Source organism: Emys orbicularis, chromosome 1 (assembly GCF_028017835.1).
Source record: "Emys orbicularis isolate rEmyOrb1 chromosome 1, rEmyOrb1.hap1, whole genome shotgun sequence".
NCBI lineage: Eukaryota > Metazoa > Chordata > Testudines > Emydidae > Emys > Emys orbicularis.
In genome coordinates, this window is record NC_088683.1 from 227,395,394 (window position 1) to 227,413,933 (window position 18,540).

At 40.1% G+C, this 18,540-nt stretch overlaps 1 protein-coding gene across 1 annotated transcript in view; it reads left to right on the forward strand.

Annotated features, from left to right (window-relative positions):
• SH3KBP1 (SH3 domain containing kinase binding protein 1) overlaps positions 1–18,540 on the forward strand; it is a 368,936-nt gene that overhangs the window by 206,397 nt on the left and 143,999 nt on the right. The window contains exons 5-6 of the mRNA XM_065400133.1: positions 1,733–1,862; positions 7,547–7,621. Of these exons, the coding sequence (XP_065256205.1) occupies positions 1,733–1,862; positions 7,547–7,621 (205 nt within the window). The remainder of the gene's footprint in view (positions 1–1,732; positions 1,863–7,546; positions 7,622–18,540) is intronic.

An 18,540-nucleotide genomic window follows, 5' to 3' on the forward strand; every position in this document is an offset into this window, starting at 1 on the left:
ATTTTCCTCTTTGAAAATTATTATATGAAAGGTCTGGCTTTTGAAAATACTATTGTTTATTTTTCTCTGTTTTTCCCAGCCTTTTTAGTTTGACCAGAGAAGACAAAAACAAACAAGTATTATTTTTCTAGGACATATGAAAACACTGGCTGAAATCCTAGCCCCACTGAAGGCAATAGGAGTTTTGCCATTGACTTTCAGTGGGGCCACTGATACACCCAGAATGTCTTGTTTCTTCTTCTCTCTAAGGCAGCAGTTAGCTAGCAGCCATTATTCCTAGAGATGTGCTTGATCTCATTGATGTTACTGATGCATGAACAAGGTTTTTTGGCATGGTAAGGTACTGAAGTTGTTAAATGAAAATAGCCATATTGATTTGCCACTTCATTAAAAATTAAAGGCAAAAAATCAGCCTAAAAGGACAAGAATTTGTACGAGAAGCAGGAGGGGAAAAAAACCCTAAAGTAAAAATAACTTGGTAAATGTACTTTATAGTAATATATCAAAATAAATCACAGTATATGTCTGGGTTTTAAGATTCAGCTACTTCATCTATAGGTTGAGAAATTTGCCATAAGTTGTTGCTGGCATCCTGGATATGTTCTTAATAAATGATAAATAAATAAATAATAAATGTAAGAACTTGAGACTTTTACAAATATTTGATATGTAGCTGAGTTCTTAGCAAATAACTGAAACTGTTTTAATTTTTTGTTTCTAAAAAAATTAGTAAACATAAACAGCTACAACTTGCAAAGAAGTTGGAATCTGGTTTTCATAATTTTTTTTTTTTTTTGGCAGAAAGGAGATGGGTCAAACCACATTAGAGACTGATATTTCACAGACTGAAGCTGTCCTCTCCTGTCACTTTTTTGTGGATGGGCAGTGTCTGATGAATGGAAAATATTAATCTGTCAAAGATATGCTTATCTGATGCAGAGAATAAATCATTCCCTGCTGTCATGTTATAACCTAAAGGCATTTGGTATGTAGGGACTGTCATTTCCTAGTATGATGCTCCCATTCCATATTGGATAGGTTACACATGAGGGAATGAATCATTTTTAGGTGATGTATTTATTTTCTACGAGAATTACATTAGGAAGTTGCTTGCTTCTTTTGCTCCCGTTATTATTTATTTCTGTAGGTCCTGTTGACTCTTTTGGAATCTAACACACATTAGTACTGTTCTTCATATTCTCTCCGTCTTTGCAGTTTCCTTAACTTTTACATAATACGTGTGTCATGTCATGCAGTGGAAACCTAAAGAAGTTGTTTGTAAAGATACAGAATTTCTCAGTTAGTGTTCTTTTTCACATCCTATTATGAACGGGGGTGTGGTGTTACTGCACACAGTTAATGAGCTGTCGTATTTCAACGGCTGCATTTCTTTGGTGGTTGAACGAATTCTTACAAATGTGAAGTGTACTTGGTGTGCTGTAATTGTGAAGTATTGCACAGTCATTTTATTTAATGGCTTGTCCACTCCCACGATTGAACAAATAAAAAAACTGCAGACACGCACAGATAATATACATCCATCTCGTGCATATAAAAAGATGAATACCACATGCAAAGTGCATCCCATACTTGTAAAAATGTGTACAAACAGCTCAAAATCAGTGGTGTTTTCACATTTGTTCTTCATACAATGTGTATTTTAAAACATGTTAATAAAAGAAGTGCTGTATATATTAACACCCCTTTTTGTTCTGTTTCTGTCTTGGTGCAGGTGGAGGAGGGCTGGTGGGAAGGAATTCTGCATGGAAAGACTGGCATGTTTCCTTCCAACTTCATAAAGGAACTTTCTGTTGATTCTGATGATGTGGAAATTGCACGGGAGGAACAACTAATAAAGCCAAGTAAGGAACAAAGTGTTATCAAGTCAATCTGTTTTTCCTCTTCTTGTTTATTGACTTGCTGGTATGCTGGGATCGTCTTATCTCTTGCTTGGAAGAGTTTCAGAATGCCTTGTTCTAAAGCTGGTGTCAGGAAAAGGTTGGTTGGCTGTTGATGCTATAAGGGTATTAGCACCTTCCCCTTAATTATAGCACTTTGCATTAAAGACCAATCCAGCTACAACCATGAAGGGCCCAGGAAATGATGCCATTTTATAACTTTAGGGCTTCTATTTCATAATGAAAATACACTACCATTTTGTCCTTACATGCAGTAGCTGAACAAAATTACCAAAACGCCTATACAATGGTTTTACTTATTTATTTTAGCAGGGGACTAGGAGTGCCAGGCCTTCTTCAATGAGTCCTCCTGGGTATTTAAGGATTCATAATTATTGGTGTGGGACATGCGGCACTTTCTCCCTCCAGGTGCTGAGCATGCTACTTCCACATCCATCATTCCCAATCCCTGCTAGCCAAAGGAGCAAAAGGCCAGAACTGGGACTCAGATTTGGTTCTCCCACTGCGCCATCCGCTCACCTGGATTTTCAATACTGCTGCAGGTGAAAAGCATGTTTGGTAACTAAGTTTGCAGTAGTGTCAGCTTGGTAGTGGATTCTCCCAATTTGTAACTTTTTCCTTGATGTAAGGAGAAGATTAACCTGAGTCATAAATCTGCTCCTGTATGAAATGGATACTCCTCTGTCTTGCTGCGTTTCAGTTTCTTCAAGTAAAGATTCTTGGTGCTATCTCCAAATTCTGTGGTCACTAGATCCTGTATTTTAAAAATATTCCAACATTATTTGCATATTTTAGCATAAGTGCACATTTACCTGATAAGTTGCTCCCTGCCAGGCCATATGTTGTTTGCAGCATTTTTAATACTTGGTCATGCGGTGTTCTTTTGAAACCTGTACAGGAGTTAGGCACAACTGGATGAAGTGTGATGCTTTTGTGGGACTATGCCAAACTTTTAAACTTGCCAAACGTGAACAAAATCTTTATAATACACTTATGGATGAGAGGTGAAAATCCAGTAGTTCTGAATTTTTTTAATTGAAAATGTCTTAACGCAACATTTGTTTGTTTTTTTACTTAGAAAAGATTTGTTGTCTTTATTCTATGCCACAGAAATAAGGTTGTTTAAAAAAAAAAAAACTAGTGTAGTGTTTGGAAGAGGGTTTTTCTAATTTCTTATAAGGACAGGTATTAGTGACCTACTCTATATGCTTGGGGTTGGTATGATCTTCGTAGAGAATGCTGCTTCATCTCAAATTAAACTGCTTTAAAAATATTCAGCAATTTAAAGAGAGGTGCAGGGGGGAAATTAATATCCAGGAGTAATATTGAAGTTGCATGTTCCAATATGTAGGCAGATTACACTTTAAAATTACTACTTGCAATTATAATGTTTTCAGTATAAATGCAATGAAGTTTGATAGAATTAATCCCAATTTGTCGATAATATTTCACAAGTTAATTCATAGACGCTTCAATTTGGAATCTGTATTTTATCTCCTAGATTCTACACTGATGGGTACTTTATAAAAATGTTTATTGGTAGGTAGATTTACAGGATGGGCCCCCCTTTTCCTGTACGAGAGGAAAAACATTCCTTTTCTTTACTAATGTTTCATTTTAAGTCTTAAGTGCTCACTTGTTATGATAAGTGTCCCAGAAATGGCTTTAAACAGATTTGACAAAGGAAAGTAAGTGTAAATTATTTATATCCTTTCAGTTCTGTCCATAATGACAGAGGTAGCCAATTTAGTTAAGTAATCAGATTGTTCCCTTGGGCCTCTTCACTTGATAAAACCCTACCAATTATAAAATTCATGTTAAAGGGACATCATCAACATAAAAATTACATCTGTCTGAAATCACTTGTACCTTCTCTCCTAAGTAATACCTAAGATTACTTTATCTGAAAGAGGGTGAGAGAATGTTGTTTTTTTCATTTTGTGTAAATTGAATATTTGAATATGCTTAGTAGCTAGCCAGTTTCACTGTTGTTTATGTGGGTGTTTCAGACAGCAGCAAAATAGTTTTAAAATGGAAAAATATGATGAAGCCACAAATAGAGGCAAAGGGAATACAGGGCACAGCTGTAGTCCCTGTAATTATTTTTTAGAAATTGACAATTTCCAAGTTAACATTATCCCTTTAGGGGCCGGATCCTGTACCATTGAAGTCACTGGGAGATTTGTTCTCCATTTTAATGAGTCCAGGATTGGAACAACATGGAAGTTATGCATACACATTCCTCCAAGGGAGCTAAGGAGTGACTGAGTTCTTGTAATGGTTACAGCTGTTACCTCATCAATGCATGGCCATTTATAAGGCTTTATCAGGTACCTCAATATGTATATTAAAAATCTATACATTAGATAGGCATTAGGCACACACATCAGTGGGAAAATGCCACTTAAAATATCCATATTTACTATTTTTTCAGAAGGAAGAGTTGTAGATCAAGCAAATATAAATACATCAGGAGACAGTATGTGACTTAACTTAGGGATCTAATTTCAGGCCTCCAATTCAGCTCCTTGCTTGGAGGAAGACAAGGGATGTTCGTGCTGCAGTTTCTTGAGGGATGGTAGGATCATGTAGGACTACAACATCTCTAGGCTTTGTAGTAGCTTGACTACACTGCACCATAGAGTGGACTACAGGTGTGAATTGCAAAGTACACCAAAATGTTGCCATCTAGCTGCCGTGTGAGGACACTACTGGCACAAACTAAAATGTATCTAGTTCACATGAATGCAGTTCTATTTGAAAGAGGACTGTGTTAATGCTAACTAGGTACTTTATAGTTCATTCCAGCAGCATCCACACAGCACAGTTATAGCGCAACACTATGGTGTGCGCTGCCATTCAGACCGCTGTCATCCACCCTGTGGTGCAGTGCAGACATGGCCCAGGAGTAGCACTGATTGAGATGGACTATATCTAGTGATTATAACACAGGACACTCAGAGTCAGATCTTAGATGTTTACTCTGGATGACAGACTTGTATCCCAATCATGCAATCAAGTCTGTGTGGCCTTGGAGGTCAATGGGGATCTGCACAGACTCAGATCTGCCCATGAAGATCCAGTTGCAGAATTGGGGAGTTATAATGTAATCTGGGGCAGTGACTTAACTCTGCTTCCCCACCTGAAAAATGGGTACAATAATACTTATTCACTTTTATAGGTCTTCTATGCAGTTTGCTTAATCAAGGTTTGTAAAGCAGTTTGGGATCCTCAGGTGAAATGGACTGTAGAAATGCAAAATATTATCATGATTTGGTTTTTAATAAGTCTTATTTACTGTCTCTGGAGAGAGTATTGTCCAGTGCCACAGGTCAGACAGACAGGGGCTGTGCTCAAGGCTCTCAGAGTGGAGAAAGTGCAGAGGGAATAAGGTATGTCCTTGGTGCTCCAAGAGAGGTTCTGATGGAATACCACCCCCTCTCCTCTATGTAAGAAAATAAAATATAAATTATGGGAATTTGGGGCCATCTCTTTTTATTTATGCGGTGTCCCTTTTTTAGGACAAGCAAATGTTTTAGTAGTTTAGAGAAGTGACTTGGATTGAGGAATCCAGAATCTTTTTCTTGGATACTCTATTTGGAACTCAGTTGGGCCCAGTTTTTCAGAGGGGCTGAGAAACTGTAATTCCCAATGAGTTCTGGGTGCCTTGACATTTTGGAAAGTAAGGGCCTCGCAAGATCAGAGATCATTTAAAAAATGTTTGGCCCATCTATAAAATGACTGTAATATCCCCCCCTCCTCAAAGATGCATTACAGATAGGGTGACCAGACGTCCCGATTTTTCGGTGTTTGTCCTGCGTCCCAACCGATCTCTGGTCGGGACGCAATTTGTCCCGATATTTCGCTCTGCCAGCAGCAGCACTCGGCTTTTTTTTTTGCTCTGCCGGCAGCAGCACTTCATTAAGGCTTGATTTTCATACCCATGCTCACATTGAGTAACTCTTTATTTTTCCAGGAGTCCTATTGATTTCAAAGTGTTGTTGTCTGTTGGTAGTAGATAACATCCACAAGTTGTGTATGCTAGATTTCTCAGATGTCTTAACATTTGTTTATTTGGTTTTAGGATATTCTGAAATACCACAGCTTCTCATTACAGCTTAACAAAAAATCAGGAAAATTGTCATGTGTAATGAAACTGAATATTATAACCTAATGAATGAAAGTCATATCTGAAGGGGGTGATTTCACAGTCATTTTAATATGCCTGTGGCAATATCACAGCATTTAAAGACTACTGGATATATCTTGCTATCTCTTTTGTGTGTGTGTAAGTTAAGATATGACTAGGTCTAATTTAATATATTGGATATTTAAAAACATTTTGCCATGGTCGCTAAGAAATCATGAGTGCCAGTACTAAGATTGATGTTAGACTCTGCAGCTAATGATTTAGTTAGGCAATGTAATACATCTTAACTCTTTTAAATTTCAGCTGTCTCTTCACTGTCATGTAGCCAAACATTTCCTTCTCTGCTTTCTTAACAGCGGAGTGAATGTTATAATAGATTTCACTTAAAGATGATCTGGGAAGGGGAGGAAGGGCTTTGTGCCTTTTTTGTTGTTGCTTGCTTATGTAGACAGATGGCGATGGATGTTTTCATTGGTATACTTTTTTCTGTCTGTTTATTACAGTATATATACAGTTCTAACTGTTTTTTTCCCTAGAAGATGTTTTGGACTACTGGAGAACTGGTAGGACTATGACAGAATGATATGCAATGAAATCTATATTCGCTAACATGTTAGCTGTCTCACTGTAAACAAACAAACAAACAAACAAAACCCTACTTTTTTTTTTTTTTTTTTTTTTTTGGCAGTAAAGGCATAGCCTTAATCAACTGAAATGGGAAGCAGTCTTTGTTCAGACTGTTTAAAGCTCTTCAGGTTTTGTTTGTTTTTTTGTTAATATCTATTTAGCTCAATAAACCACTGGGTTAAAAAAATGTCTTTAAGAGTCAACATGTCATCCCTTCAGTTAAGAACTGTTAAAGTTCATAATCAATATCTGAAACCTTCAATAAGTCCCTCAGCAAAACATGTTGTTTTTGATATTTCTAATGGTATTTCAGTGACCTGCCAGTGAAGTATGTCTAAATCAGGGGCATGGACTGGCATAAGTAAGTACATCAATGCAGTGATATTGATAGAATTTCCCTACTATAGACAGGGCTTAGGGCAAAAAACAAACAAGAAAAAAATGTTTGAAAAGTCTTTTCAGGCTGTCTTTAAATCTCAGATAGAGACAAAAAAGGAGACGCACATTTTTTCTGTTCATTCACACATGTAAAATAAAACTTTATGGGCCAAATTTTCTCTCATTTGGCCATCAGAGATTATGGGAAACAATACATTATATAACTCAACCAAGGTAGCTTTAGCAAAATCAAGAGAGATTTCCCTATCTGACATACATGCAGTGAGAATATTTTTAACTTCATGTACAGTCAGTGCAGCTAATGGTCTCATTTTGCTAATAGAACTCTTTAAATGTTAGTAATTGAAAGTACAGATTAAAAACTCTTCCTCTACCTTCTTTTTACCATCATTCGATCTCTCCTTCCCCTCTTCTGTTTCCTCTTTCCTTCTTTTCTTTCATTTGCTGTCAGGAAAGTCTGCCTTTCATGGGACAGTTCTGTACAGAGTGGCACAAGCAAAGATTGACAGCTACAGACGCTATAACAGTGAGTGTATTTAAAATTCAAGAGGCAATTTTAAAGATGAAGTCTTACTCCTCAATATATGTTTGATTCATCTACACTTGTAAAGTGTGTCACCATTACTCACTTATGGCTGCACTGTAGATGTGTCTGTGAGCTAACTCTTATTTGCTGCTGACAAATGCCATGATTGTAGTGTAATGAGAAAGTGTTCTCATTCTCTCTGTGCATGTATGTGTGTATATATCTATACAATGTATGTGAGCACGCAACAAGCTGTCAGTTGTGTTCTTTTTAGGCCATAGGTGTGGAGTGGGATGCAAAGCCTTTGGTCTGATGATTTCAGCCATGTGAGACGTGTAGGTTTCTGGAGTGTAACCATACTCTCTGAAGTGTGTTGTTGCTTTTACTTATAAGAAACTTGCATGCAACGATTGTTGAACATATAAAATATATTTTTCTTTAAAGAAAAAAGTGTAAAGGAATTTTAAAGAGAAAACCCTGCGTTCTTTAAAAATGAAATAAATTACATTTGATTGTGCACCTGTCTTCCTGTCCATGATAGCAATTCCTGGCAGCATTATGGCTTTATATACTGTACCGTTAAGGAAGAAGGTAAAAGATCTGTAGTCTAGGCCAGTTTCTAAGCACCAGTCTGCTCACTTAATGTTCAGGCTTTTTGCTCCTCTATCCTGGAAGCATGGTGTGCATGTTTCATTCCACATGCTTTCCTAATATTCCTCCTTTCTTTTTCTCCTCCCACTGCAACTCTAGCTCTCAGAATAAGGCAGAAAATACAAAGATGAAAGTCAAAGACACAGATGGGCAGAGAAGAGAGGAGGAAAGGAAGACAGAAATCCCCGGCTTCTCACAAACTGCTCTCTCATGCAGAACTCTAGCAACCAGAGATCAAGTATCACCACGACAACCCCCTGGGCTTGTCCACTGTCACTCTCTGACTCTAGGGAAACAAGTGGTCAGTACTTCTGCCCTACGCAGAGGTCTCATGTTTATCTTGGCATGTGCTTCCCTCCAATGCAGCTGTCTGCACAGGACAATGCTCCCTGGTCTTCATCCTTCCCCACCCTTACTCTGCCCGTCCACATAGCTGTGGGTTGCTGCTCTCCCGCCTCCCAGAGACTCTGGACCAGGTACTTCCTTTGTCAGTGGACACTCCCTCTTACACTCTGAGTCTGCCGGAGCAGTAGTCCCCTGCTCTGCTGCCTCTCATCCACCACAGTTGGTTTTTTAGTGACTGGAGCTTTTACCATTCCCCCTTCTTCCTGGATCAGTGCAGCTGCTGGTGTTCAGCTCCCAAAAGAGGGTGCTGTCTCCTCAGCAGTGGCTTCATGGGCTGTCCGTTTGCAGGCATTCATTTCTTTTTGTGGCTTCTCTTTCCCATTCATGTTTCAAAAATGCTCTCAACCCAGCTGGTGCAATCCACTTGGTCTGTGGTTCCTCTGCCTTCTTCCTTGGTGGCCCCTTCTCTGGTACTTAGTTGTGAGGTCTTCTGTATTCTTTCAGATTCTTCCCATGCAACTTCCTATCTCTGTGATGCTGCTTTTGACAATGCTAGACTTACAGGTAGATCCATGGCCTCTGTGGCTATCCATTTGTGGATTTGAAGCTAGAAAGCTGAAAAGAGGTTCCTACGGTCTTTAATAAGGCTAATGAAGGGTTTAGGAATAGAGGGAGCAGGACAGAGGGGAATAAAGGAGGCGGGATTGACATTACAGTATCGGAGGTGGAAGCCAAACTTGACCAGCTAAACGGGACTAAATCGGGCGGACTGGATGATCTTCATCCTAGAATATTGAAGGAACTGGCACAAGAAATTGCAAGCCCCTTAGCCATAATTTTTAATGAATCTGTAAACTCGGGGGTGGTACCGTTGGACTGGAAAATAGCTAATGTGGTTCCTATTTTCAAGAAGGGGGAAAAAAGTGACCCGGGTAACTACAGGCCTGTTAGTTTGACTTCTGTAGTATGCAAAGTCTTGGAAAAATTTTTGAAAGAGAAAGTAGTTAAGGACCTTGAGGTGAATGGCAATTGGGACAAATTACAACATGGGTTTACGAAAGGCAGATCGTGCCAAACCAACCTGATCTCCTTCTTTGAGAAAGTAACAGACCTTCTAGATAAAGGAAATGCGGTGGATCTAATATACCTCGATTTTAGTAAAGCGTTTGATACGGTACCGCATGAGGAATTATTGGTTAAATTGGAAAAGATGGGGATCGATATAAAAATCGAGAGGTGGATAAAGAACTGGTTAAAGGGGAGACTGCAGTGGGTAGTACTGAAAGGTGAACTGTCAGGTTGGAGGGAGGTCACCAGTGGGGTTCCTCAAGGTTCGGTTTTGGGTCCGATTTTATTTAATCTATTCATTACTGACCTCGGAACCGATTGTAGGAGTGGGCTGATAAAGTTTGCGGATGACACAAAGTTGGGAGGTATTGCCAATTCGGAGAAGGATCGGGATATTCTGCAGGGAGACTTGGATGACCTTGTAAATTGGAGTAATAAAAATAGGATGAGATTTAATAGTGAGAAGTGTAAGGTGATGCATTTAGGGATGACTAACAAGAATTTTAGTTATAAGCTGGGGACGCATCGGTTGGAAGTGACGGAGGAGGAGAAGGACCTTGGAGTCCTGGTTGATCGCAGGATGACTATGAGTCGGCAATGTGACGTGGCTGTGAAAAAAGCTAATGCGATCTTGGGATGCATTAGGCGAGGTATTTCTAGTAGGGACAAGGAGGTGCTGCTTCCATTATACAAGGCGCTGGTGAGACCTCATTTGGAGTACTGTGTGCAGTTCTGGTCTCCAATGTTTAAAAAGGATGAACTCAAACTGGAACGGGTACAGAGAAGGGCCACTAGGATGATCCGAGGAATGGAAAACCTTTCCTATGAAAGGAGACTCGAGGAGCTCGGTTTGTTTAGCCTAACCAAAAGAAGGCTGAGGGGGGATATGATTGCTCTCTTTAAATATATCAAAGGGATAAATACCAGGGAGGGAGAGGAATTATTTCAGCTCAGTACTAATGTGGACACGAGAACAAATGGATATAAACTGGCCGTGGGGAAGTTTAGGCTTGAAATCAGACGAAGGTTTCTAACCGTCAGAGGGGTGAAATTTTGGAACAGCTTTCCGAGGGAAACGGTGGGGGCAAAAGACCTCTCTGGCTTCAAGATTAGGCTAGATAAGTTTATGGAGGGAATGGTTTGATGGGATAACGTGATTTTAGTCAATTAGGCAATAACGTGTCATCGCTGGTAAAATGAGGGTCCGGCTGGAGAATCTTGCCTGTATGCTCGGGGTTCTACTGATCGCCATATTTGGGGTCGGGAAGGAATTTTCCTCCAGGGTAGATTGGCAGAGGCCCTGGAGGTTTTTCGCCTTCCTCCGCAGCATGGGGCAGGGGTCGCAAGCTGGAGGATTCTCTGCGACTTGAAGTCTTTAAATCACGATCTGGAGACTTCAACAGCTGAGTTAAGGGAAAGTGGGTGGGTCAGCTTTTGTGGCCTGCATCATGCGGGAGGTCAGACTAGATGACCATATTGGTCCCTTCTGACCTTAAAGTCTATGAGTCTATGAGTCTACAGATAAGCCTCTTTAGGCAGGTTGAGACAAGGCAAGAATCTGGTCTCCCAAGTGCTTTCAGAGATGCCCTCTTGTGATTCGGTGCCCAAAGGGGGTATTTCATCACTCTTCCTCCTATTTCTCTAAGCAGCTCATCTTGCAGACAAGACTCCTTCTCTATACTGACTTTTACTTTCTCTCTTCCAGAGCGGCCGTACTGAGGCTGTGCTAAACCTGCCTCCTCTCATATCCTACCCAATGGCTTTTGGTTTTAGCCAAAGTGTTCTTTTGATTCTTCAGGTGCTCATTCCTCCATTTTCAAACCCTTTGGACATCTCCACAAAGATATTTTTATTTAAGAAAGCCTATTTAATTGTAGTCATGATAGCCCACGGAATGAAGGATTTGAGTTTTATTATTATTTCTCTCCTGTTCCTGAAATCTTACTTGAAAATAGGACAGTTCTTTGACTTCTCCATGAGTTAATTTCAAAAGTAAATTCACACGTATATATTAAGGAACTCACTATTCTTCCTAAAATGTGTCTTGATTGCCCACTTTCACAGCAGAGGAAACTTCACTCCCAGGCCTTCAGGCAAGCTCAGAAGTTTTTACCTCTCCATTGTATTCAAGGTTTTATGAAAATCAAGAGTTGCTCATTTTGTTTTGAAAGTCATAATAAAAGGGGGACATGAATATAGTGGATTAAACATTGTTTTCTGTTAGCCTATGACCAGGCTAAATTACCATGTCCTAAAATTGTTAAATGCCATTCAGTTAGGGTGCAGCAGCACTTTTTGAGCACCAAGGACTGAGACACTGCCACTGAAATTTGTAAGATCATCTCCTTGCATTTATGTTCAGCGTTATCTTTGGACCTCTCCTCATCTGCTGACATCACTTTTTGGCCATTAGGTATGGCCAGCTCCACTATACAGTAAGCCCAACTCTAGCATGCTGGGGAAATCGCTGCTGCTGGGTAGGATGGTTGAAGAGGGATATACGACAAAGGAAAATTACTCACCAGTAATTTTGTATATCGCCGTTCTCTCTTCTCCCATCCTACGTTCCTCCTGTGCCTCCTCAGAGAATACTGCTTGGAATTGTTTTATTTTTACCATCTTAATTTCTCCCTCTCTCTCTTTTCCTTTCTTTTCCTCTGGAAGTGCTGTAACTGAAGGAAGTGGACAGATTGGCACGTATTTAATGCCTTGATGGACAGATATTTTGCCTTGATAGGTGGAGCAATAATGCTGTCAGTAATAGCTGCTGTTTAGTGTGATAGAAGAAGACAGGATTGCTACAAACAGAATTACCAGTGAGTAATTTTTCTTCTGTGCTTTCTACTCTTCCACCAGTTTACACATTTTTTTTCCTTTTAAAAATATTTTCTAGTCCTTGAGTAACTGTTGGTCAGAGTTCAAAGAAAGCAATACATGATTCATTACCTATTTGTAATATGAATACTATTGAAATATCTCATCATATGAACAAAGTTAATGCACACAGTTTTAAAAAATCATGAATTTTAGCAAATTTAAGGAGAGGTTTAACCTTTTCCATTTCTCTCCAATGTCTCTTAACTTGCTTACAGTATTTGCTTACTAAAGAGAAAATATAACTAATACACAGATGCTACAATGTAAAGTAACATTTGAGGAAACAACAGTGCTAAAATTTCGTGAGGCACAATTTTCCTGAATAAGAATTAGCATACTGAGAAATGTTGCCTCGAAAACAAATGTGCAGATGGAGAAAGGGAAAAAAACAGTGGTGGAGAGGAAGAAATGCATAAAAAATCCTTCCAAAGATTCAAGAACCCACCCGCAGAAAATGTTTTATCATGCTCATAATAGACCATTTTTTATGGCTGTCAGGAAGAAATACTGTTTGATTGTGGTTGTTACAGGTCCCTTCATGTAGTGTAAGCAATGTGTTCCTGCAGCCACTCAGAACAAGGGGGATGAATGTAATTCAGAAATCAAGACGGCAGCAGGCAGAAGCACAGTAAAACCAGTCTAAAATGAAATTGTGAGAATACTCTGTGACCTTTTATAGGGAATGGAAAAAAGCCACCAGCTTCAATATTGATGGCTTAAAATTCATGCTAAAGAGAATTCAGAGTTGTGCTCACACTGCACGTCTAATGCATGCTGCTCCGTGGTGCAGGAAACCACTCCCCTTTACCCTGCATGATTTCTTGTTAAGGCATAAAGAATTCGGGGCTGCTTGTCACATAGCAAGAATCATTGTGCTAAGGAAAATGAACATGCTGAAAGGAAATGACAATGTTTGGATTACAAAATTACATCTCCTGAAGGAATATATCTGATGATAATAAATAAATGAATGAGTAATGCAGAGGATAGACTAAATTTGCAATTTGTATGTTCTGTATACTGCAGCAGAAGCTTTTTTAATTACTATTTTGCTCTGGTTATAAAGCATGTGTTTGTTTTTCAAAATGTGCATTTATAATCATAACATTGTTCTGAACCAATATTTTAAATCAAAGTTTCACATAAACTGCTTTTCCTTTTTTTTAATACTACTGAGAGGCAGCATGAAACTAGCATCAGGGAAACACAGGATATTCACAGAAAACAAGGCCAGAGATGAGTGCTGGGTGCACACACACACACACACACACACACACAAAATCATGGTGGGGTGTGTGTGTGTGCGTGTGTGTGTGTGTGTGTGCGCGCTGTGTGCCTGCTCTCTCCTGCTTGCTAGTCAGAAGGAAGGAAGGACCCTTCCTGCTTCACTTCTTGACAAGATAATCATCTGGCTGTCACCATGGAACCACCCATCCCATGAAAATTCACCAGCCAAGAGTTCCACAATCCCATGCTGCCAATCTCTGCTAGAGGGGAAGAATATACTTCTCCCCTCTCTTCCTATCTTCCTTAAAAGTCAATGGGGGTGAGAAACAAGCTCCATTTACACAGTTCTCCCCTTTATCCCATTAAACACAGCTGACAGCATTTCTCTCTGGATGCCAGACCAAATTAGGAAAATCTCTTAGCTGTCTCAGGTGTTTGCCTCTGAACAGCTGACCTTTATACCACTCGGTCTGGTAAAGCTTAGAGGGCATCGGGGAGGCAGGGCGGAAACATTCTGCCACAGTTACATTTGGGGATTTTGCCAATACCATGAAATAAAGAGAAGCAGTACAGAACAAAGAATAAAAATGAAATTGCTAAACAATACATTAAAAGAGAATTTTCTTTGAAGCTTGAAAATGCGTTTTCTTTTTGGCCTTTTCACTTATTTACATTTAGAAACAATTATTTTTCCTGTGTTTTGAATAGAGTTAAAACAAAAATAAACAGCTGTGATAAAATTAACATTTTTAGCTTACACAACCCATTATCAAGTCTGAATATATCTTTGTGTTCCAGAATCCTGGACTGATGCCAGCACAACTCGGGGAATATTGTTTGTTAGTGAATTAAATCTGGTGGTCCTTCTAATCCCCATTTGTGCTAATCTCAAATCCACTATAGTTTGGCACAATTTGGAGAGTTTGCTCTAGGAAGACCTCAGACAAATAGCAAGAGTGTTATAGGTCAAGTCTTGAAATGCCTTGACACAGCTGTGGTTTTCTGAGAAAGAATTAGGTCTGAGCTGTCTCTAGAGATAGTCTTGTTAAACTCTTACCTGTATGAGTACTAAATTGTCTAACACATTTATAGTGTAAATGAAATAAATAGCAGACAATACTAGGGCTGTGAACAAGTTTATACCATTTTATGTATGTCTGCAGTCCCCTTTTCTCATAGATAGTAGACAAAGGTCTAGCTTCCTAGAGTCAGGTTTGAGAAATTTAACTTCTTGCTGCTGCTCCTCTCCCAGTTTCAACAGGTTAATGTTAATAGTGGGCAGAACCAGAGCTATTAGTGGCTGTCAGAGGGGGAATGCCCTGCCTCCTGGCACTCGCTTCAGTTTTTTAGCCAGCCCTCCCTGCAGCAGAGCTTTTCTGAAGAAAATGCCAAACTTTATTTCAGATTTTTAGACTAACCATTCAGTTCCATGATGTGTTTGTCTAATTCCCAGCTGTGACCCAAAGGCTGCATTTGATTTTGGGGGAGATTGTCCCCTTAGTTCTGCTTCCCCTTCTAAGGCGTTGGCAGCAGCTGGTGCACCTATGGGCTTCAGGGATAGAGCCAGGCAAAGAAAAGTCTGAAGCAAAAGGAAAGGCCTGTGTCTCCTGCTCCTCCCTTATTGAAAATAAAGTAGCTATTTTCCCTGGTGGTCAGGGACTCGGTGTTTCTAACTGGGGGAGATTTTTACCTGTGGCCACATAGTAATCAGAAAATTCGACTGACAATCCTGACTCCGGACACACGTTATAGAAGGGAGTACAAATCATATGGCAACTTGAAGCAGTCCATGAAATACAACAGGAAAGAATACTTTTTTGTCAGGGAGCTAGAACAAGCGTAGGGTCTGTAGTTGCCCTCCATTGCCCCAGAGCTATCTGAAGGTCTCCCAATCAGCTCTTTCTGGAGATAGACCCCTGAGTAGTGCCAGGTTCTCTCAGTTTTGAAGCAACAGTACCTGTAGCTTTGATCAAATACGGTCACTGGACAGTGTCCATGGGAGTACCCTAGGAAGCTCTTAATAGAGGTTTGTCTTCAAAGCATTCCCATTTAACCATCCTTAGACAATTCTTATGATTTGCAGATGAATGGCAGCCTTTTATTTTTTCCCAATTTCAGTCATTACCATTTGATGTTATATGTGCTCCCAGAGTGTCTCTCCGGCGTTATGGTAGAAATAATATTGGCTTTAGGGAAGAAGGAAATTCACTTATCTCTTCCCAGACAATTTTTCTGATCTGGATTCTGTACAGAGAAAAGCTGAGTGACACAGTTCCTGGAGTATCTTGTTTTTGGGACAAACACATTGTGCCTGGAAAGTCAATAACAGACCTGGGATGAGGAGGAATGCTATCAGATACAGGGGTCTCATCTCAGAAAAATGTTACAGAAGATGAAGATTGCCCCTAATGGAAAACAAGTGGTGTCACAGAAACAAAAATCCAATTTTTATCGGAGCCTATGGGAATTCTGATCTCATACACAGGCATGTTCAATGAGTTCATATGATACCTATATCCAGTAATTCCGGTTACTGTCACTGCATCTTACCCTATCTTATCCTTTTGCAAAGATCTAGCTCCAATTGTATGTTATCTGCTCTCACAGCTAGTGAATTTAGAGAATCAGATTAATTTTATTTTTTTTAAGGGACCTTCCTAATTCAGTTCAGGGAATGGGCACCAGAAAAAGAGGGTACAGCATCCACCAGCTGGAACACTATAATTAACTGAGGTCTCAGCGCATGGCTTCTTCCATGAATAACAGACCTGTTCTAGTGACGACAGTCAGTGTGTCCAATAGGGTTTTCATAATGACTAGCAAGAACACATTCAGCCCTACCCCGGAGAGAAATTTGCTTGTTCTTGGCAGAACAAAGTCTCCTGTCTCTAGGTGCACTCCCCACCAAAGGGAAGATTAACACCAAGATTTACATGGCAGAAGTTGGATTATCAGAGTGCCTCTGTCACAGGGTGGCTGGCCCCTTTAAATGAAGCAGGTCCAGCTCCCCTGTGCTAGAACAGGTGCTCCCGGTTGGTCAATTAAGGGGGGGCAGCAGCATCTGGGGCTATGAAGAGCCAGGCTGTCAGTAAGGAAAGAGGAGCAACAGGAAGGTCCCTGGTTTCTACAGTGCCAAGAGGGAAGGCAATGGGAACCAACAGGGGTGGCGGGGAGAGGGGAGGATGGCTTCCAGGGAGAAAGCTGGGAGGCAGTGCTCTGTGAAAAGAGCAAGGAAGAATCCTGCAGTAGGCCCTGAAGCAGGAAAGATTGAGGTGCTATAATCCAGGGTGCACCAATGAACTGTTTTTGTTTTGAACTGTTTGGAACATAAAACTGCCTGGAAGGAGACTCTGGGTATGGCAGTGAGTCCTTCAAGGTCTGGGGACAAACCAGCACCTTACCAGCTTCTAAACCCAAGAATATCTCTCACATCATCAGTCAGTTTGGTCAGCTGGTGATCAACTGCTTTGCACCTGGAAACAGTAAATAAAGTGCCTCTCTGAGTCTGGACACACGGGAGGAGGTGGTGAGTGATGTCACGCAAAGTTCTTGCTATGCTTTCTTGCCTTTTCCACAGCTTCCCAGGACAATAGAGAAGATAAGAACGGTAGTGATACTGTTTATGCGTTTCTGGCTGAAGAGAGTTTGGCTCTCCAGGTTGATTAACCTAGCAGTGGCTTTTTGGAGGTGTCCTTCTCACAAAGGATCCGACCAGACAGCTGCAAAATGAATAGTTGGAGGAAGTGATTTTTGCTCCCATGGACCTCAAGCGAGAGAAGTCAGCAAATAAAACTTACTCTGCGAGATGGTGCAAAGCCTAACTATCATGTTAAATCAGTGAAACATAACCTCGAGTTCCTCCAGGAGGACCTTAATATGGGAATATGAGTGTCCCACAAACAGGTCAGGTCTCTGTAATATAATGTTAGCAGTATGTTCAAGAAAAGGAAACTTTATATATATCCCAATATTTAATGTTTCCTTAAGGCATCAACCTTATTCCAACCTCACAAGGTCATAGAGCATAACATTGTAACCTCATCCTTCTCCTTACCTCACTATCCAAATGGAACCTCTGCAGCAAGTGTCACCATATTTCCTATCCATTAGAGCAGGCCTCCCAATGGCTACTATCGCCAATCAGATGAGGGATTTTTAATTTGAAATTTGGGGCTTTCTATGAGACCCAGTATTGTACTTAAATTTCAGCCCAGTAGTCCTCACAATTGTCATAGCATTCATTCCTTAAGTAAACTAAAAAAATAGCCCTGCTTTAGTTATGCGTTACCATCCAGTCCTTAGGAGAACTGGCAATCGCAGGGCAGAATAGTCATATCTCCTGTAATAAAATGTGTTAGTCTGCCATTCATTCACCATATTGGTCATCCAGTGTCAGCTAATGCCATTCCCTTTGTTTTGGAAGAAGTCTTCTCCATGCCTTGGTATCCAGGGGAAGATGGAGGAGATATATAATCTACTTGGTTTTGGATATCTGTATTTAAGAGATGATCCTGCTTCCTATTCTGGAGGCACCGTACTATGAAAACCCATTTTAATTAGCACTAAGAAAAATGGGGAAATGTATCCATGCTTACCTGAAAATTTCCTTTCTTTAAGTAATAAGGTCCACATATCCAGCTGCCCTGAAGACAAATGATCATTCAGAATAGAGATGGAAATCGACATCCAAGGATTTGGGTTTATTGTCATTAGGTAGAATTTACTATGATCTGCAGTAGACTACTTTGTTG